We start from the raw sequence: 20,516 nt of genomic DNA on the forward strand, positions 1-20,516 counted from the left end.
GTTCTCACAGGCAAGTTTGCGGAGAAAGCCAGCTGTTCGTCTGGAGGCATTATGTGAAAGGATGGGCCATTTATGAGAGTATGGTGTGAAAAAAAAAAAAAGTAGCCCCCAGTAACCCAAGTGTCAGGACTGGACCTCCCTTGTACAGAATGTGTCACTCTATCCGTTGCTACGGCATCTATGGCAAGTGAACAGAAGGGCTCGGTGCCATCCATGCCTTTCATTCTTCATGGATCCACTTTCAGCCTCCATCACGCCAGGAACAAAGAATATCACCTGCTCTTCATAAGCACACACAATACGATAATAATACGAGCAAAAATAGCCTTCTGGCCCCGTGTGTTCACAGCTGTGTTTGGAGCTAAATATCCAAAAACAGAATTTTATGAATTTCACTAGTGTTGCTCCGATACCGTTTTTTTGCTCCCGATACCGATACCCAGCTTTGCAGTATCGGCCGATACCATACCGATACTTACGATTTTTTTTTTTCCTCAACATGAAAAAGCTGTCCTGCCATTGGTTCAGAGCATTCAAGGGCCAATAGGATATCTTAGATCGGCATGCAGCGAACATGTCATATATCAGTGAATGTCGTGCACGAGCAAGACACGAGATGCTGCATCCAAAATCCTATATTAGCGTTGGAATTAATGGTATCGGCATGTTACTTGTGAGTAGTCACCGATACCGATACCACTGTTTTAATGCAGTATCGGCACCTCTGCCGATACCAGTATCGGTATCGGAACAACACTAAATTTCACACAGACTTTTATAGTCTTAAGATGAGCCAAGTGTCTTTTTGATGGTTGCAATGTTGCCGTTTTCATCTTTGAGGATGAATTATAATAATTCACCTTTTGTTATTTGGACCTTGATTTGGAATAGCCACGACTCAAATACAGGACGAGGAGCCAACTCGTGTCCGTATTGTGGAAATGCTTCAATTGTTAGTTTTGATCAGGGATGGCGCGACACCGGGGCAGAAATCTATGTAGCCCCAGCTAAGCTACTCCAGCATTTAATTTAATATTATAACATATATTTAGGTATTATAGAAACTCTTTAGCCTCGGGAGAGAAACAATCCTGGAGCCGTCCCTGGTTTTGATGTAGTCACTCTAGCTTGCACTATTTTTGTGGCTGTTTTTCTTTTCTTTTTTTTTAAATGCCGGATGTTCTTTCTGAGGCATAGCGGTTAGCACAATCTCGGCTCCAGCATTCCTGTGTGGAGTTTGCATGTTCTCCTCATGCTTGTGTGGCTTTTCTCTGGGTACCCTGGATTACTACTGCATTAATATATATATATATTACACCACTTTTTTTTTCAGTTTTGTGGAATATGACTTAAGCAGCAGAATCCACCCATTTATGCATTTCAGGGGGTGACCATTTTGCCACTTGCTGTCGACTGAAAATGACATCATAGCTCGTCAGGACTCAGGTATCGACCAATCATGTCTCACCTATTTTCTTGGTTTGGTCATCCGACATTCGCAAGCTGAGCCCTTAAGCACTGTGATGTCATTTTCATTTAACAACAAGTGGTGGCAAAATGGCCACCTCCTGAGATAGACAAAAATGGGTGGATTTTGCTGCTTAATTGATTTTCCATAAATGCAACTTTAATCAGAATGCCATGCTTAGACTAGTAGGAGCATATAGTACATTTTGTAAAAATATTTTTTTGGCTTTCGCTTTATTAAATGCCTGAAGATATCTATCAATTTTCAGTTCAGATATCTATCAATTTTCCTTGGTTGTAATAACAAAAATCACTTTAGTTCTTACATTCTGTATGACTATTATTATCAAAAGAAACCTAAATTGGGTGAAGTTGCAAACTGAGCGCTGGGTCCATACTAGTGATGGCAAAATGAAGCCCCGTAAAGCAGTGAAGCCCTGCAGTGAAATGCTTCACACACACGTAGGGGCTTCAAGATGATTCATTTCCTCGACTACGCCATCATGTGGACAGAAAAATGTATAACATGCTTGGTGCATGCAATAAAATGGTGGGGTGTAAATCATGCTCTAAATACAAAAGAATATATATTTGAAGAGTGTTTTAACATGAATTGTTCTGTGTTACTTTGTCTATGTTTGTGCTTATGCAACAAGTGAAAATGTGAAAAAATGAGGTAAAATAAAGTGCTTATTCATTTTTATTTAAAAACAATATTTTTTCCAAAGTTTTTGGACTCAGGCGGTTTCTTTTTGTGCATAGAATTTCACCTGCTTTTGAAAAAACTCTTTCACATGGTACTGATGAAGCAGGGGTGCATCGATATGAGACAGCAAGTTTGTATAAACTTGGAAGCGCATATTTCTGTGATTCCCAGTACTGAAGGGGATTTTCAACTCTGGGGATATTTTCTTCTCTTTCTTGCTGGTTCCTTGAACTCCATCGCAAAAAAAGAAGCTCGTTGTCGTCGGTCAAATCGAATGCAAAATGCAAAGAAGTACCGCAGTAAGGGACCCGAAAACACAAAAAGTGAAGGGGAATCCATAGCGTTTCTTTGCCGCTTTTATTTCGAACTACACTCAAACCTAGCGAATCATTTCCTGAATCAGTCACGTGGTACACCCGCTTCGCGGGGCTTCAAACGTCATCACGTACGTCATCGACACACGCATTGAATCGCCGTTCATGAACCACTCATCTACATTACTCGGCACACGCTTCAGGGATTCGACCCGAGAAGCACATCACTAGTCCATACCCATCCATCCGTTTTCTTGACCGCTTATTCTTCACAAGGGTCGCCCACAAGGGTGGGTCCATACCCATAGCATTAAATTGAGGATTTGACCCAACAACTGGTGAATTAAAGCCACCAAGAAATTGGTTATCAGTATGGCTTGTTAGGATTTGTGGGGAATTGTGGACCGAAGTGGAGGGAGGCAAAGCAAGACGTGACAGGTGTACACTTAAGCATGTTTTAATTGAAACTCAAAAACAAAGTGCAACACAAAATACAAAGTACAAAACAAGGCTGGGAATAAACTTACTAGATGTAAACTAAACGGTCAGGACTCAGATTCTCAGTGAAACAAGGTGTGACGGCGACGCGACAACAACAAAGACTCGACAAGGGTTGAACGAAAGCAGGGAACTAAATACACACACTAACGAGATAACAAGAGACACCTGGACAGGACACAAGTGGCTTGGGGAGCTGATTGGACAAACACAAAGGAATGGGAAAACGAGCACAGGTGGACATAAGACATTGACAGAACACAAGACACAAGGAAAACATTACCAAAAACCCAAATCAAAACCCGGACCCGAGCAATGGCTGTTGGTAAAAATAACACTCATTTTATTAGCAACATTTTTTAAGAAGAAGAAACGTGTTTGTCATGACATATGTTTGGCATAGTTACACCGGACGCCTGGCTGGCATTTTCTAACAGTGCTACATTAAATTGAATTTCCTTCACTACACAACAAAACTGTCAAAAACGGCTCTTCAGCTCACCCAAATTTTCAAATCAGACTGCTGGGTCAAAAATAATTAACCCAACCTTTGGTAATAGTAACCTAATTTTCTCTAAATCCACAGTTATCCAGCAAGTAGGTTAGGAAAACAACCCAGCCTTTTATTTATTTTTTTTATTTTTTATTTTTTGTACTGTGTAGGCATTCCATGTTTTCTTTACTGTCTGTCCGTCACGTGACATACATTTAATGGTACCCACCAGGCACTAAAAGTCTATATTTTTCCATGACTGTATGTTAGGTTTATTTAAAACTAGTATACGGTACGTGCCCTGCGATTTGATAATAACCGTCCAGGGTGTACCCTACCACTCACCCAAAGTCAGCTGTGATAGGCTCCAACTCACCCATGACCTTAATAGGTCAAGCAGTATAGAACATGGACGGATACGTGTTCTTTCTGACTCAAATGCGAACTGCAAGTCTTCCTCATTGTCCTTTTTTTTTTTTTTTTTTTTTTTAAATATCTTGTTCGTGACGTATTTCTTTTTCACTCTTGATTAGTTTCTTGGTCTACCCTGTCGTGAATACACCTGACCCTAACTTGAGTCTATATGGAATATGAGCTTCTTAAGAAGCTGCTACCCTGCCTTGTCCCCCAACAAGGATGGAAAAGGAATCACTAAGTATTAGCAATAAAAAAAATAAAAAAAAAACTCCTTTTCCATTACACAGGCAGACAACTGACTCCATGAGGGATTGTGGTTCACAGCAGAGGGAGCGCTAGGGGGGGAAGAACTGCCTTTATAGCTTTGACAGACCGTACATATGCTGGAGGAAAACTTGGCTGTCATGCAAAAAAATCTTAGTCAGTAGCAGTTTCAAAGACAGATTTGGAGTTGCATCACATTTAAGTGGTATATTGGTTCAAACATACTGTTTTAGATTTATTTAGAGTGCTTTTTGAAAAATGGCTAAATTATTAACTCGGCATAGATATTTTTGGTCAGAGCAGTAAAAGCTTGCCAGCCGTTGGATATTAATTAGAATTTTGCTCCTATTTGACTCCTCCGGGGGAAGTTGACTCTCAACTTCGAGGAAAGTTGAGGTACTTGAGTGAGACTTAACAAGCAACAAGCACAATGTGAGGATGATTTTGGAATGTTTGGCATTCACCGAAGGGTTTTTTATACACTTAAAGTTTCTTGAATATTTTTCCATTCATCACAAATTTAAAGCAGAGTCCTTTTCGGTGTCCTATTAAGTCAAACATTTGACGTTTGTTTGTAATGGTAGCTTGTGGGAAGAGACATTTAGCTGTTGCTGCATTGGTCAAAAGAAACACTATTTACATGAAACAGTGACCTATGGATCGAGGCCTCACAAGAAATGGGAAAAACGATTCTTAAATAATGATGTCCAAATGTACCGCTACTTTATATTGAATGAGATTCATGAGAAGTCTTTCTTCAACATTTTTTTTTTCAAGTTAATGTTACATATCGTCGCTGCTCTGTGAAAAACACGTGCCCATGTTTTTCTCCCCATTTTTTATTTTTTATGTTTTTGGGATGTCTGCATTCAATTGCATCCCAAAAACCTAATAAAATAAAATAAAATAAAATAAAATGAATAAATGGGGGAATAAATGTGTAGATAAGTTTTTAGTTTGTTTTTTTTTTTTTTGTTTTTTTTTCATAGCAGCGACGATGTGTTTTATAGGGAGTTGTATCATGGGTTAGTTGTCACATTGCAATTTTCTTCTCCACCAGTGGGCGTAACGAAAAAGTGGAAAACTAGTTTTCTTTGTAGAAATGGTCAGGAGTTGTGAGCTGATATGAGTGCCAGTTATCTGTTTTGTAAACCCCAATGGGCCAATAAAAATGACCTCTGGTGACTATTTTTGTATGCCATAATTGTTCTTCAGATGATGAGTCTGAAGAGTGAGGAAATTAGTTTGCGAGGTTTTGTTTCATTGTTTAAAAATGGATTTTCCAGTTGTTGGAACTACAGCATGACAGGATTGGTTTAAGTTTCATGATGAGCCATCCATTCATTTACTGAAATGCTTTATTTTATGTATTTATTTTTTTTATTTTTTTTTATTCAGTTTAATCAATTTAAGTGTAAGGGAGAGGAACAGTCATTTGAGGCTGGGAGCTAAGACCTACATGCCAACCGTTCCTAGGGACTTTTATCTATTTCATAATAATTTTATGTTAGTTTGCTCAATGACTGTGGTAAATTTTCAAGATCAATGACAAACAATTTCTGTTGCTATAAAAACAAAAACAAACCAGAAAAAAAACAGGAGGACAAAGATAATTTTGTCCATGTTTTATTAAAATCCAGTGTGACATCTTACACCAGATAGTGTGACAACTTACCCATTGGTGAGGCAACACGTCACATGTTCACTCCCTCTATTTGATGGCTTATAACTCTTCTGACACAAAGTATAAACATGACAAGAATACAAAAATTATACCTAAGACTTTGGTCTTTCATCTGGTATACATTTTGTTTATTTATGATGTATTGATTCCAAGAAATATATGAAAGTATACAAAGTGATACAACTAGCCCCAGTCTCCTGATCTGAATGTCAGATGACTGGCTATTGGTGTTTGAAATGGTTAGCTGAGGCTTCTCTATCAGCCTGACCCAGATTACTTCCATGCATCTTTGGATTACTGGAGTTTGTTTGTCTTTTTGTGAATGATCAGTCACCCCACCATCACCTCACTGCCGGTGCACAAGACAAGCACTAAACAGTAAATTGATGTTTTCAAATGACAATATTTGATATAAAGTCAAAGCTAAAAGCTGTTTGATGTTTTTACAATTTGATTTTTGATTTTAAATTCATTGAATGGATACTGAAAATTTACAAGTAGTAAAACAACATACTGAAATACAAGACAGTGCAAGATAAATGGTCACCAGTTTGATTTCATGACCTGCATAGATATGAGTGGGAGCTGCCTCACCTGCCCAAACCTGTTCCTAATCAAGGTCTGTCTGGGAAGGTGCACTCACATCAGGAAAATATATTACATTAATGAATGTTTGGAAATGGTTAATGACTCATGACCAGATCCGTGTACGCCCTTAATCAGCTGGGGTTTGACCCCAGCAATGTTTGGAAGAGCAAAATCATATAATGAACTTGCTCATTTGCCGATTTTTGGCTTCAACACCGCCTTCCACGCTCCTGACCCCTCCAAGGCCAGCAGTAACCCAGAGCCTCCCGGAAAGCCGTCCACTGTACAACCAGCATTTGACTTCGCTCTAATTAGCCCCTGTGGCTGAAGTCAGGCTTGTAACTGTGTTTACTTTGTAAACAACAAGGGCCTCATGCAACGCTGCTGCTACATGGGTGGTTAACAATTAACAATGCGCTTGTGGCATCACCTTTTGTAGATTGCCGCTTCGGATAAGCATTGCTCGTGATCCTCTTGTCTGTTTTGCTAATAGTGACCAACATATTATTGCTGAGGACCAAAGAGGTCATTCTTGGGATTTTTTTGTGAGGGGAAGGCTGTTTTTGTCCCGATTTTGCTATTTCCCTACCAAGGACACCAAATGCCTGACGACTTTACAAGATTGTCCTGTAACATAATCCTTCTGTGCAAAGTTTGTTAAAAGTGGATTTGTTCCAATAAGGTCCGAAACGAGCCGGTCAGACATTTTTAAAAATTAAACGTACAATAATTCCAACCAAAAATCTCTTAAGTATGGGGAAAGTCGACGACTCGCCATTGGAATAAGTGTAGCCACTGGTGGCCCCATCTTACGTTGCCACTCGTTAAGCCCGCCCAACTCGAATTCATTGATTTCTCTGCAGAGTTCTTTATGTTATTTATGTGAACATGCCAATAAGTCTGTGAGAAGCGCTACATGCACATTTCATCAGTAAGAATGTGATTTTAAATGTTCTCTTATATTAATATCTGAGTGCAATTCAAACATTCATCTGCATCAGGTTGTCAGAACCATCAACAAGGAAATGAAAGCAAAGCCGATCTGGACAAAGTTTACTGCGAAATGTAAACCTAACCTCTCTGTCAGTCAAAATTCTCGATACTGAGATAATATTAGGCCTGGGTATCGATTCAGATTTCCAGGATTGATTCGATTCACAAGGGCCCGATTCGATTCGATTCACAACGATTTTAGATTCATTTGAGGAATTCATGCAGCACCTATTTTAGAGTCAAAAGTACCAGTGCTGCAAATTGTACAAATAGTAATTTAATGCATTAGCAAAAATATGAATATTTACATTAAGATTTAAATCCATTGAAGTTACATTAATACTCTGTTTTATTTAACATGGCCTTATAAAAACAAAAAAATAATTATTTAAATCAATTACAACCACAGTACAGGCTGTGTAAAAAAAAAGGGATAAAAAACACTTGACACTCACGACATTCACATTGTTGTTTTTGTGCAAATGTTCCAGTGGTGGTTGAGGGGAGGGGCTGGGTGGGGAGGATGATCGATACTGGCTTCCTCCGTGCAAGTGACACAGTCTCTGAAGCATTTGTTTGTGTGTGTTGGATGTGCCGTGTGTGTTGGGGGGGTCGATATATCGATACATGGTTTTATGTATCGATATTGGGATATGAAAAGGCGTATCGATACGATATCGATAGATCAATATTTTGAACCCAGTCCTGGATAATATAATGCAAATGGTCGAGGCAAACAGTGAAGTTGGTTCTTTGAGAGGCTCTCATAACTCCATACAGGGATCCAAGCGTAAAACACACGCTGATAACGATATTTTCAGCAGAGGTGGACAATCTGTCAATGACGGATGTCCATTTTGTTGACGATTGATGGGAAATTTTGAAAAATTGAGAGATTTAGCATTGACGGAAGTGGGTTATCGTTTGTTTGTTTGTTTGTTTGTTTGTTTGTTTGTTTGTTTGTTTCCCCAATGCATTCAAATACAGACAAAAAATATTGGTAAGCAATCATGTCACTGTGAAAAATTGACTCTTAAGCTTAAAGCTTATAAACTGGGGTCCAACAACCCACCACCAACACAATTGACATTGCAAACCCAGTTAGGTTGATATCCACACAATTTACAAAACTTGCAATGAAAGGTATGCCCATCACATTTTACAAGAAAAGAATCATTTGTGATCCTGAGACAGATCGGAAAAACTATGTTCATGTTTACCGTATTTTCCGCATTATAAGGCGCACCTTCAATGAATGACATATTGTAAAACCTTTTCCATATATAAGGCGCACCGCATTATAAGGCGCACCATCAATAAATGACACATTTTAAAACTGTTTCCATATATAAGATGCTACAGTAGAGGCTGGGGTTACGTTATGCATCCATTAGATGGTGCTGCGCTAAAGGGAATGTCAACAAAACAGTCAGATAGGTCAGTCAAACTTTATTAATAGATTACAAACCAGCTTCCTGACAACTCCATTCACTCCCAAAATGAATAAACAGCTGTTTTATTATTTTCTCTGAGGTAAAGTATTAGTATTAGCTAGTGATCCAAGATGGCGGGATCTTCTGCGCATGCGCATCACCGATCGTGCAGGGTCACCGATAGCGTCTTGACAGCGAGACCTGTTGCGGCTCAATATTGATCCATATATAAGGCGCACTGGATTATAAGGCGCAGGGTCAGCTTTTGAAAAAATTGGAGGCTTTTAGGTGCGCCTTATAGTGCGGAAAATACGGTACTTTTTATCAGGTATAACGCTCATCACCTCTGTTCCATGTACAAGAGAGTTTCAAACGCTGAAAGAAACTGAAAAGAAACTAGGCCATCATCAGATGCACATCTCCTAAGTAAGTTATGTTTCAATTTTCTTTCAAATATGGTAAAAGAGGCAGAAAGCTTTATATCATTGTCCAGGTCATTCCACATTTGTGGATCTTTATAACGTACACTAAAACGGGTACGTTAGTTTTCTGCATTTCCCTTTTAACCGCAATCTCTCTTTCTGGTATTCGCTGTATGTGATGAAGAGACTAGTGAAACAAGTTCACACCAACGACCATTTAGTTGTAAATCACATTTTACATTATGCATAGATTGTGAAAAAGATTGCATTCAGGAAGCTCCAGTAGACCATATCCATGGAAGAGAGCATTTGTAGGAGAATTATATTTAGACCAGGATATTCCTCCGTCAATACTGTATAATAGTCACTCTGTCAATAAATTCGGAAATCCATCAGTGACGGACAACCCATTTTGTTTTTTGACGGATGCCCACTTTGAATGACGGAAACATTGACGGACGCTCATTTTGCTGCGCATCGGATTGACAGTTCGGCTTGAAATATTGACGGATTGACGATGACGGAAGGGTGTCCCGACTGTTGACGATTGCCGAATACCGGACGCTCAAAATTAATTGGTTAAGTCTTTGCTGCTCTCGAGTCATTTGACTGACACAAAATGGAATTTAGCCAATAAAAGAACCACATTGACTGACGAACAAGGAAGCGGCGGTAAATATAACAAAATTCACACCAACTGAGGTTGTTTTTTGTGGAAAAAGTGGGTTTCCCAGATGCAAACACGTATTTCCCATAGCAAGTCTTTTTTTTGTTGACATCACAGCGCTCCCGTCTCTTGTCCTCTTCAGACACACTTGAGCAGCGAATATCCGGAAGTGGTGTCACGTGAGATTTCTGTTTTGGAGGACATTTTGAAATCAATGGTGGGACAGAATCTGTCTGTGTTTGTGGCTCTTTGTTGAGCTAACTGGAGACAATATGTGTGGAGCAGAGGTGTTCAACAGTTCTACTCAGCCTGTCGGTAATCGGGCTCCCGGCTAGTTCAATCAACCAGTTGCTAAAACCAAACGGTGGCAGGATTTTTACTTTCTGGACCTGGATTTGACTTCTCTGGTGTAGAGTCTGTCAGAACAAAAATCTTTTGAAGATTTGAACAATTCTTGTGTGTTGTGTTCTTCATGTCAATGAAACTTAATGTACCCATTCACAAAATGGTGATGGTGCAATGGTGGGAAATTTCAAGCAACTGATGGTTCAATATCTTGCTTAAGTGTACTTCAACTGCACTGAGCGGCAGTCAACCCAAATTTACTGCTGCGTGATTATTTCTCACTCACCCAAAGGGAACAGTAGTCAATAATAAACCCCAAGCACACTGAATCTCACATCTGTGCAACATATGCAGCATATGATAATACATTCAAAGATTCTGTAAGCGGTTTGAATTTCCAGGCTGGTACACAGAGAAAGAGGAGACTCCAAACAGTACAGGAATCGATCTGATCCAAGTGAATCATTAACATGCTTTTGTGCATAAAGCTCATGATGTTCCCCCTGTGGCTCCTCAGCCAGTCACAGAAGAGGGAGACGGCTGTCAGCAGTAGGATCAGCAGAACAACAACATGAAAACGAGTCTGATCTACTTATTTGTTCTCGCTGGCGCCTGTCTCCCTGCGCTGTGCGGCAAAGAGGAGCAGCCCGCGGCTTCCGTCGAAACCCGCTCGCACTTTGCAGCTCTGGATGATGTGCGTCTCCTGGCCAACGGCCTCCTCCAGCTGGGCCAGAGCCTGCGGGATTTTGTGCACAAGACCAAGGGCCAGATCAACGACATCTTCCAAAAGCTCAACATCTTCGACCATTCATTCTACCGACTTTCTGTGCTGGCCAGTGAAATCAAGGAGGAGGAAGAGGAGCTGAAGAAGACGGCGGTGGTCCTGAAAGCTAACAACGAAGAGATCAGGGGCATATCGGTCAAAATCAGCTCCAAGGTGGACACCATCATGCAGGAGAAGAGCTCACTGCAGAGCAAAGTGGAAGGCCTGGAAGAGAAGCTGAGGGGTCTTTCTCAGGGCTTGTGGACCGGCGACCAAGTGGGAGAGATCAACGGCCTTCGGGTAAGGCTTCACCTTCAATCTATTTCTTCCGGGAAGTTCAACAGGCCGAGTTTAGAAACCTTTGTGTGATGCTGAATTGTAGTCGTCAAAAAGCAGTTTTGCAGCGTGATTTAACACTGAAAAAGATTGATCCGCTGGACTAAACTATTTCCATTTTCTTGACCGCTTATTCCTCACATGGGGGGTGCTGGAGCCTATCTCAGCCGGGTCTGGGCAGTAGGCGGGGTACACCCTGGACTGGTCGCCAGTCAATCGCAGGGCACACACAGACAAACAAACAACCATCCACACTCACAAGCACACCGAGGGACAATTCGGAACGCCCAATTAACCTGCCATGCATGTCTTTGGAATGTGGGAGAAGACCGGAGTACCCGGAGAAGACCCACGCGGGCACGGGGAGAACATGCAAACTCCACCCAGGAAGGCCAAAGCCTGGACTCGAACCCGAGTCCTCAGAACTGGGAAGCGGACGTGTTAACCACTCAGCCACCTTGGCTAAACTTTAAAAAAAATAAAAATAAAAATAAAATAAAATAAAAAATAAAATAAAAAAATACAAAAAAATGCTGTAATTTGTTACATTATACATTTATTTCAACCAAGTCCCAAAAAATTAAAAATTAAAATAAAATAAATAGTTGCATCCAGGTCTTTTTTTTTTACTTTGGATAAATTAAATTGCTTTTGTTGTAGTCAATTTTATTACTTTACCCCGAATCGAATATCTGATTCAATTTAAACAAAAATTGTGGGGTACAACCTGAGCTGGTTGCCAGACAATTGTTTTAAAAAAATATATATATATAGTAATTTCTTACATTATACAATTAATTTATTTTGACCTAGCCAAAAAATAAATAAAGTAAAGTAAAATAAAATAAAAAGTTGCATCCAAGTCATTTTTTTTTTTTTTTTTTTTTTTTTTTTTTTAGTAATACTAATGAGAATGCAAGACAGGAGAAATTGTTTTTCATACATTTTTTAAATAGTATAAATTTTTAGGGATAATTTTCTTGTTTTTGCTGGCATTTTGTTATTTGACTGCAAATATGTTTTGGTTTTATTTTATTTGCAAACGTAGCTATCTTGGCGGCCCGCTGGTAAGCACGTCTGCCTCACATTTCAGCAGTCCAGGGTTCAAATCGTGCATGTTCTCTCTGTGCTTACGTGGGTATTCTGCAGGTACAGTGTTCCCTCGCTATAACGTGGTTCACTTTTCGCTGTATCGTGGATTTTTTATTTTTTGTGTGTGGAATTTTTGCATGCATTTTTTTTTTTTTTTTACAGTAATGTACCTATTTTCTAAAATGTATGAAGGTTTGAACATTGAGGATGTTTAAACATGAGAGAAATGTGAGAAAATGTAAATGCATTGATGAGAAAAGTGTATAAAGGGGTTTTAGAGCCTTAAAACATTTCTAATAAATGTAAAACACAAAGCTAACTACTTCGCGGATTTCATTTATTGCGGGTATTTTTTGGAACTTAGCTAACCCCAGCAGGAAACGAGGGAACACTGTACTCTAGTTTCCTCCCACAAACGTGCATGGTCGGTTAATTGAACATTAAATTGTCCCTGTTGGATCGTCGTCGAAATGATGCTGGGCAGTGATGGGTGAAGTTGCATGCAAAGCACAGGAGAATGGCCAGGTTTGCCCCCCCCCCCCCCACAAAAGGTTTTATTTGTTGATGGTAGGGGTCATTTTTACTATTGTACGAAAGGAACATGCTTGGCTTCATGCATAGGCACAGATTCATGCATTTGGATTTTTTTCTTTTTTTTTGTTTTCTGGCTTTGGCCGTACGTCGTGTTTTCGTATGAACAACAGATCTTAGCCACCCACTCCTTTCTTTCAACCAGGGAGTGATTAACACCCAGGAGCAAAGCATCACAGAGCTGCTGAAGGCTGTGAGGGAGCAAAGTGATCAACTCAACTACCAGAGGATTAAGATCAAGAGTCTGGAAGAAAAGGTAGAGGAATGTATTCATACAAAGAAATTGTCCTAATCACACACATACCAGAAAGAACCTGAGGTGATTCTTGGTTCAAGATTTACACAAAGGCTGCAATGATGAAGTAGCTGTCCTTATCTTGAAAATCCCAACAGTATCAAAAGTACTCACTTGCAATTGTTGTAACATTTGAATCAATGTTAACATTGCTTTGAATATTTTTGTTGATGTCATCATTGCTGCGTCAAACATTCTGATTTTACAATGATAAGAATGCTCAGTTGTATGGATACTGTCAGAAAGATTTATTACTGTGCTCGTAGTTTACATTGGGTTATAAATGCATTGCATCTTTCTGAGGCTTTCTAGCCGTTTGATTTGCAATATGAGGGCTAAGTATTGGAAACACCCCACATTGGGATGCAGTGTTGTGACAATGAAAAAAATTGTCACTAAAACCTGATGATTATTTTCTTTTTAAAGACCATAAGTGGGTGCGCCAATGAATTTTAAGCGTCCGTCATTCGGCACTTCGTCGGGACACCCATCCGTTATCGTAAACTGAATAAACTGTAGTCGTCAATCTGTTAACGTTATTTTAACTGGGCATTCGTTATGCTAAATTACATTTTGTCACCACTATTTTCTGCTTGACATTGTTTGTTATGTTGCAATTGTTTTCCTCACTAATGTCGCCACGTATAGTATGTGCACACGGTCGTAATTATAGATATCATATAAACACTAGATGTCTCGTCCACACTGTCAGCCAATGGGAAGCGCTGCGAGCACAGGACGGCCATCTTGGGACAATGCTGCTTGATTACTCATAACATTACCGTCAATAGAGCACGGACTTTAAAATAACTGTAGATTGCTCAACTCTCCCAAATTCTTATCCATCCATCCATTTTTCTGACTGCTTATTCCTCACAAGGGTCGCGGGGGGTGCTGGAGCCTATCTCCGCTGGCTTTTGGGCAGTAGGCGGGGTACATCCTGAACTGGTTGCCAGCCAATCGCTGGGCACACAGAGCCTGGACTCAAACCCGAGTCCTCAGTACTGGGAGGCGGACGTGCTAACCACTCAGTCACTGTGCCGCCCCCCAAATTCTCAATCGATTTTTATTTTTACTGTTAGATATGACAAGAGATGACACGAACAACTATTCTGTGTTTAAAAAAAAAATACAAATTCTGCCTGAATCATAGCCACATTAATAAGGTTTGGAATAAACCAATCTGTTTTTAAATCCGTCAAGAATTCAGCGAGTTACGAGTATTTAAGTGAGTAAATCATCCAACTTCCCACCAACTGCAGAACAGCGAACCATAGAAGTTCCCTGTCCTAAGATGGCCGACCAATAGTCATGATGTCGAGTTTGTGATGAGACATCTAGTGTTTAATATATATGGTCATAATGAAAGTTCCGTTGGTACTAGTGTTAACAAAAACTAAACAAAAATAATTTCGTCAACACCCATTTTTCACCGGACTAAAATTAGACTAGACTAGACTAAAACCCTCATTAATAAACAATAAGTGAGGCTAAACCAGTATGCAATTTCATCGACTAAGGAAGATGACACGAAAATGTATTCACTTAATAAAAACTGGACTAAAATTTATGGACGTTTTAGTTAATGAATGAAAACAAGACGAAAATTATATGATTTTGTAAAATATTGTCTCTACTAATCGGTCATGTGACACACACACTTTCAAATCTGCAGCTAGTTGTCAACAAAAGGGGCGTCCATTATTGGTTTGCTGGATTTTCCGTCAATGTTGACAGAATGTCCTCCTCCGGTAAAGACGCATATACTGCTCATGTATCGTGAATTTGCAACTAAATGTGTATGTGTGTTTATTTAGACACTGAGGTGAATGTATTAAGTGTATATAAATGATAATCTAAAAAACGTTTCCTAGCTTACAGCCAGCACATTTGCCCAAGACACAATTGAAAGGATGCCCGAATCCTTCAACAGCGATACGCCAACACTCAGCCCTTATCTGGTCTCAGACTCCAGCAAGGAAACTGCAGATATGGGTAAGATCCGTATCAGCGCCGGATGGGAGCTTCATAGAATATTAGAATTGCTATCTGCCAGGAAATGTGTTTATTCAGTCTGTCTGTGTGTGTACGATCAACGTGTTAGATTTCCCAGACATCAGCTTTACTTTTGTCTTTTACCGCCACGGTTAAGTGATGCCTGGCATACAGTATCTGGGGGGCTTCTTGAGCGAATGATTCTAATTTCAATGCTACTCATTTCAAGCTTGTTTTGCTCCATTTGAAATAGATCTCCCATCAGACTGCAGTGAAGTATTCAACAGTGGTGAGAAAATCAGTCAAGTGTACGCCATCAAACCGAATGGATCGGAGCCCTTTAAGGTGTTTTGTGACATGAGTGCAGGTAAAGCAATCTTTCGCATCATATTTTAGTAACACACGCAGGTGGCTCTCAATAAAGTAGATTATCATGGAACATATTTTAGTTGGTATATATGAATGTCTTTCAATTGGTACTTTCTTAATTGAACCACTGACATACTGTAACTTGAGTTTTCCACAGTAAGTTAATGTATTTAGATGCACCGAAATTATCCTTTAAAACCCTGGGAGAACAAAGCAAAATGAAATGCACAAAAAAAAAAAAAAAACCTTTTTTTTTTCTTTCTATTTGTTGTATTGGCTATCTTTTAGATTATGGAGCAACTGTCATCCAGCGAAGGAAGGACGGCTCTGTCAACTTCGATCAAACTTGGGAGAAGTATGAAAATGGATTTGGGGATTTTCACGGTATGTCAAAGGAGGAGGAGGGAAAAAAAAAAACTTGATTTGTATGAGGTGTTGAAAAAGCCTATAGCCTGGAAACAAAACCCATCGCTGTGCCAGCATGTGAGTCTGGTCACAGTCGCCATCAAATACATTTGTGAGAAAGAATCAATCAGCGGAGAGTGGAAGTTATTTCGTCTGGGCACAGAGATGGGAAGTAACGTAGTACAAATACTACTTGAGTAGTTTATTTTTTCAGTACTATGTACTTTTCTGAGTATTTAGGTTTTAGACTTACATTTTAACATAAGTATTAATACTTTTTACTTGACAGATATATATATATACATTAGGGATGTTCGATACCACTTTTTTTTCATACCGATACTCAGACCCTCAGTACTCACCGATACCGATACCAACTGCCGATACCAGTAGTACATTTTGACAAATAAAAAAAATCACTAAAAGATATTTTTTAACAAATATATTTCCTTTAATTTTGACCAAAAAAAACAGCACAGTCACTCTTCAATAGTCTTAACGCTCAAAATAAAACACAAAAATGCTCTTTTAGTTTAAGATTCACAATTTTGAAGTATTTCCAAACTGGTGAAGTTTTGGTGAAAAACTGCTGCAAGCTAGCGCCAGTTACAGGCAAGGAGGACTCACTTAACGTCTTCCCCCTCTGCCATCGGTCGCTTGTACTCGTCTGCGTCACGAGAACTCGAGTACTCGAAAAAAGGCTGGTATCGGCCCGATACCGATACCTGGTATCGGTACTCACCCATCCCTAATATATATATATATATAATGATTTTATTTCCATTTATATATATTTTTTTGTATTAAATTTTTATTTTCACTTTTAGTCATTTATTTATTTTTACTTTTGCCAGTTTTGGTCCACCATAAATGGGAAGAACGCTGAAGACCGCCAGTCAACAATATGAATCATGTCAGCAATAGGGATGTAACAATATCTAGACATCACGATACGATATTATCATGATATGAAGCTCACGATACGATAATTAGCACAATATTGTGGGTACGTTGGTGATATCAAAAAAGATCACGATATTGTTAAAAAAAAACAAAAAAACAACACAATTATGCTTTTGTACATAACAGCAATGCATATAAACCACCTACAGTCTCTAATAACACTTAATATTGAGGCACTTACTTGCTAATGCTCCTCTATATATTGACTCGGTTCACAAGCATATTATGTTCCCCTTCATCTGACCATGAGCGTTGATTATAAACATAGAAGGGCCAAAACATGCCTTGTGACAATTTAAACTGCACTAAAAAACAACACAGTCGACTTGATGCAGGACAAGTCAGAGAGTCAACTGGCAACAATGTTTTTACTCCATTAACTTATCTTTCAAATTGACGTAGGATGAAACATCTGGTAAAAATACTTCTTACTCCTACTCGTCAAGTACATTTCAGAGCCTTTTCACTTTTACTTGAGTAATTATTTGAGTCAGTACTTTTACCAAAGTTGTTTTTTTTTTTGTTTTTTTTTACACAAATAATTACCTTAAGTACCTTAAGTAAGTACTTAACTCATTTGCTCCCAATAACGTGTAAATACGTTTTTTTTAATGTTCTAAGTGTCCCAAAGACGTATTTATACGTTGTTTTTTTGTTTGTTTTTTATGCTAGAGCATACAGAAGGCTTTGATGCAGCCTCTCAACTGCAAAGAACGGTTGCAGAAATGGTACTTATTACTCACACGGCCAGCAGGTGGCAGCAGAGCAAAGGAGATCAACCAGGGCCATCTAGAAAAAAAAAAGCTCAATTTTGAATAGATTTGTGAAAACTGATGAAACTTAGCTCTCTTCTAATGCTAATTGCTGCAAAACGGAAACAGATAGAAACAGACTTTCTATTCCTGATGAAAGAAGAGACTTTAATCTGTCTTTTGATAGGTTCCATGCTTTTATAGCAAAAGAACACAATAATCTGTGGGCCTTGCAAAATCAGTCAAAATCCAGTAAAACGGCCGGAAGCGAACAGGATTGCTTCTGTGAAAATAGCTGGGAGTGAATGAGTTAAGTAAGTAAATAAGTACCTTTACTCAAGTAGAGAATGTCAGTACTTTTCCCATCTCTGCTGCTGAGGTCCAAATAATTAACCCACATTTGCTCAAAATCCACAGCTACCCAATGAGTGGGGTAGGAAAACAACCCAACATTTTTCTTGTAGTGTGTTGATTTTGAAGTAAAGTATATGCTTGAAAGCTGCTATGCTAATCAATTAATTCCACTCCAAAATACTTGGGAGTCTTGTGGTCATTTTGATACATGTTGAAGTGATTTTCTTACTGTGTACCTCACAGTAGTCTGCCGCTGCTTTGTTTGTGCAATTATGTGGTTGTAACTCGCCCTCTCATGTTTCTTTCTGTGCTTCTCATTTGTGGTCAGGGGAGTTTTGGCTGGGTCTCCGGAAGATTCATTCGCTGGTCGCGCAGGGCAATTCAGTCCTCCACATCCATCTGGAAGACTGGAAAGAGAACAAGCGCTTCATCGAGTATACGTGTGACCTTGACGGTCCAGAGAGCAACTACACACTTCATCTCAAGCTGCTGTCAGGAGATTTGGCCGACCCCATGAAGAACCACACGGGCATGATGTTCTCCACGAAGGACAGGAACAATGACAAGAACCGGGACCCAAACTGTGCCCGCAACTACACAGGTGAAGGAGTTGTCATCGCTTGAAAAAAATCAAAGCATCTAACTATATTTTTTGGTATTTTGTATTTCTTGAAACTTAAGGTGGTTGGTGGTTCAATAGCTGTGGAGACACCAACTTGAACGGGAGATATTTTCTCATGAGAAACAAGGGACGTCCGGACCGTCGAAGGGGCATCCATTTGAAGCCGGGTCGGAAAGCTTCTTACTCGCTTCGATTCACGCAGATATCCGTCCATCCCTTCAACACCTCATCGTCATCTGATACAGGCGGCTTTTTCACAAATAACAACAACAAGGGCTGAATAGGAAACAGTGTCCAGGGGCCTCTTCAGGAAAGATTTGCTCTGTGTGGGCAGCCATTATTTCACAAGGCATGGGCTCAGTATGGGACTGGTCACAGGATCAAAGCATAAAGCAACACCGCTAATACGGGGCTAGGCTAATTATCAGGATGAAATATATATATATATATATATATATATTTAAAATATATTTAAAATGCAAATAAAACATATTTAAAATGCAATTTTAACCCATTCTGATTTGTCATAATTTTTAATATATATGTATGTATATATGTGTGCGTGCGTGTACATACATTAAAGAACAAAAAATAAACGTTAACACTTATTGCAATAAATAAATAATTCCCTAATTCCCAAGTATATTACTTTTCAGTCACCCTGTAAACGGTCATATTCTACTCAAAATTGATGCTTATGTAGCGGTGCATCACTCTTACAAAAGTGAGTACCCTCTCTTCACATTAGTGCAAATATTTTATTAGGTCGATAATGGTTTAAAATGGAAAAAATGACAAAAAAAATGTGAATGTCTTTAGAGTCATGTTCATCGTAATTGAATGAAGACTTGCTAGAAGCTTAGCACCATTTTAAAAAGTATAAATGTAGGTGGGATATGGACCATAAGGCTAATAAAAGATGCTAAACCTATTTGTGCTATATATCTTTCATGTGGTACATATGTTGTATTATTTAACTTAACCTAATGTTGATATTCTTTCTGGTGTAGATATCCCCAACTGTGTACATTGATAGAATCATAATTTAGATCTATTTCTTTTATTATTTGGTGTATTTTTATCCCAGATGGAAAAAAAAAAAAAAAAAAGAGAGAAGCTCCTGTACTGGTATCAAACACTTGTGGGTACTGTTAATAAACTGTAGAGGGCAGTGCAGTTCTTTCTTACTTTGCACTTGGACCATGCACACTATTTGAATGATTGCATCCAATCTGCTGACTCATACAGTATTCTGAGTTGATACTGAGACTGGCAACCATTCCCTTTATTTTCCTTTTTTATCGAACACACATTAAGTTTAATTGCACTATACTTGCAAACTTGTTTTCTCCCTTTTTGCTGTAATGGTCCAGTGCTAACCATGTGTTTTGTTAATATGTTGTAGACGCCATATACTGTATCTCCTTTCAATTTATCTCCTGTGATACAGTAATTGTCCCTTTCAATGCTAACGCTCCTCCTTAGAAGTGAGATGCCATCCATGTTTTGCATGTCCATGTTACCCCGAGGCTTGCTGCGAAGCAAACTGCTCGTTTCCAGAGACACACCCGAACAGCTTTATGGCTTGACAGTGATCTCCCTGCACATGTGTGAAGGAGGGTCTTCAGTTACTCGCCCCACGTCTGCACGCACACACATGAGTTTGAAAGGTTATTTTGGGTCCAGTA

The 20,516-nt window shown here is 39.2% G+C and overlaps 1 protein-coding gene across 1 annotated transcript; it reads left to right on the forward strand.

Annotated features, from left to right (window-relative positions):
* The first annotated feature begins 10,794 nt into the window (after positions 1-10,794).
* LOC144018966 (angiopoietin-related protein 3-like) lies at positions 10,795-19,960 on the forward strand. The gene is made up of 7 exons (XM_077521700.1): positions 10,795-11,354; positions 13,219-13,329; positions 15,243-15,363; positions 15,617-15,730; positions 16,021-16,116; positions 18,535-18,807; positions 18,888-19,960. Exons 1-7 carry the CDS (start codon positions 10,863-10,865, stop codon positions 19,106-19,108), a joined length of 1,428 nt encoding a protein of 475 aa, XP_077377826.1. The 5' UTR covers positions 10,795-10,862; the 3' UTR covers positions 19,109-19,960.
* Positions 19,961-20,516: the final 556 nt, after the last annotated feature.

This window comes from Festucalex cinctus, chromosome 1 (assembly GCF_051991245.1).
Source record: "Festucalex cinctus isolate MCC-2025b chromosome 1, RoL_Fcin_1.0, whole genome shotgun sequence".
NCBI classification, from domain to species: Eukaryota; Metazoa; Chordata; class Actinopteri; order Syngnathiformes; family Syngnathidae; genus Festucalex; species Festucalex cinctus.

What these genes read in the sequence shown, in the direction of transcription:
- LOC144018966 (XM_077521700.1), top strand. Translation starts at nt 10,863, where the DNA reads ATGAAAACGAGTCTGATCTACTTATTTGTTCTCGCTGGCGCCTGTCTC. An exon ending in TGGATTTGGGGATTTTCACG is followed by an intron (nt 16,117 to 18,534) that starts GTATGTCAAAGG and finishes ATTTGTGGTCAG; the next exon opens with GGGAGTTTTGGCTGGGTCTC. An exon ending in CTGTGCCCGCAACTACACAG is followed by an intron (nt 18,808 to 18,887) that starts GTGAAGGAGTTG and finishes TTGAAACTTAAG; the next exon opens with GTGGTTGGTGGTTCAATAGC.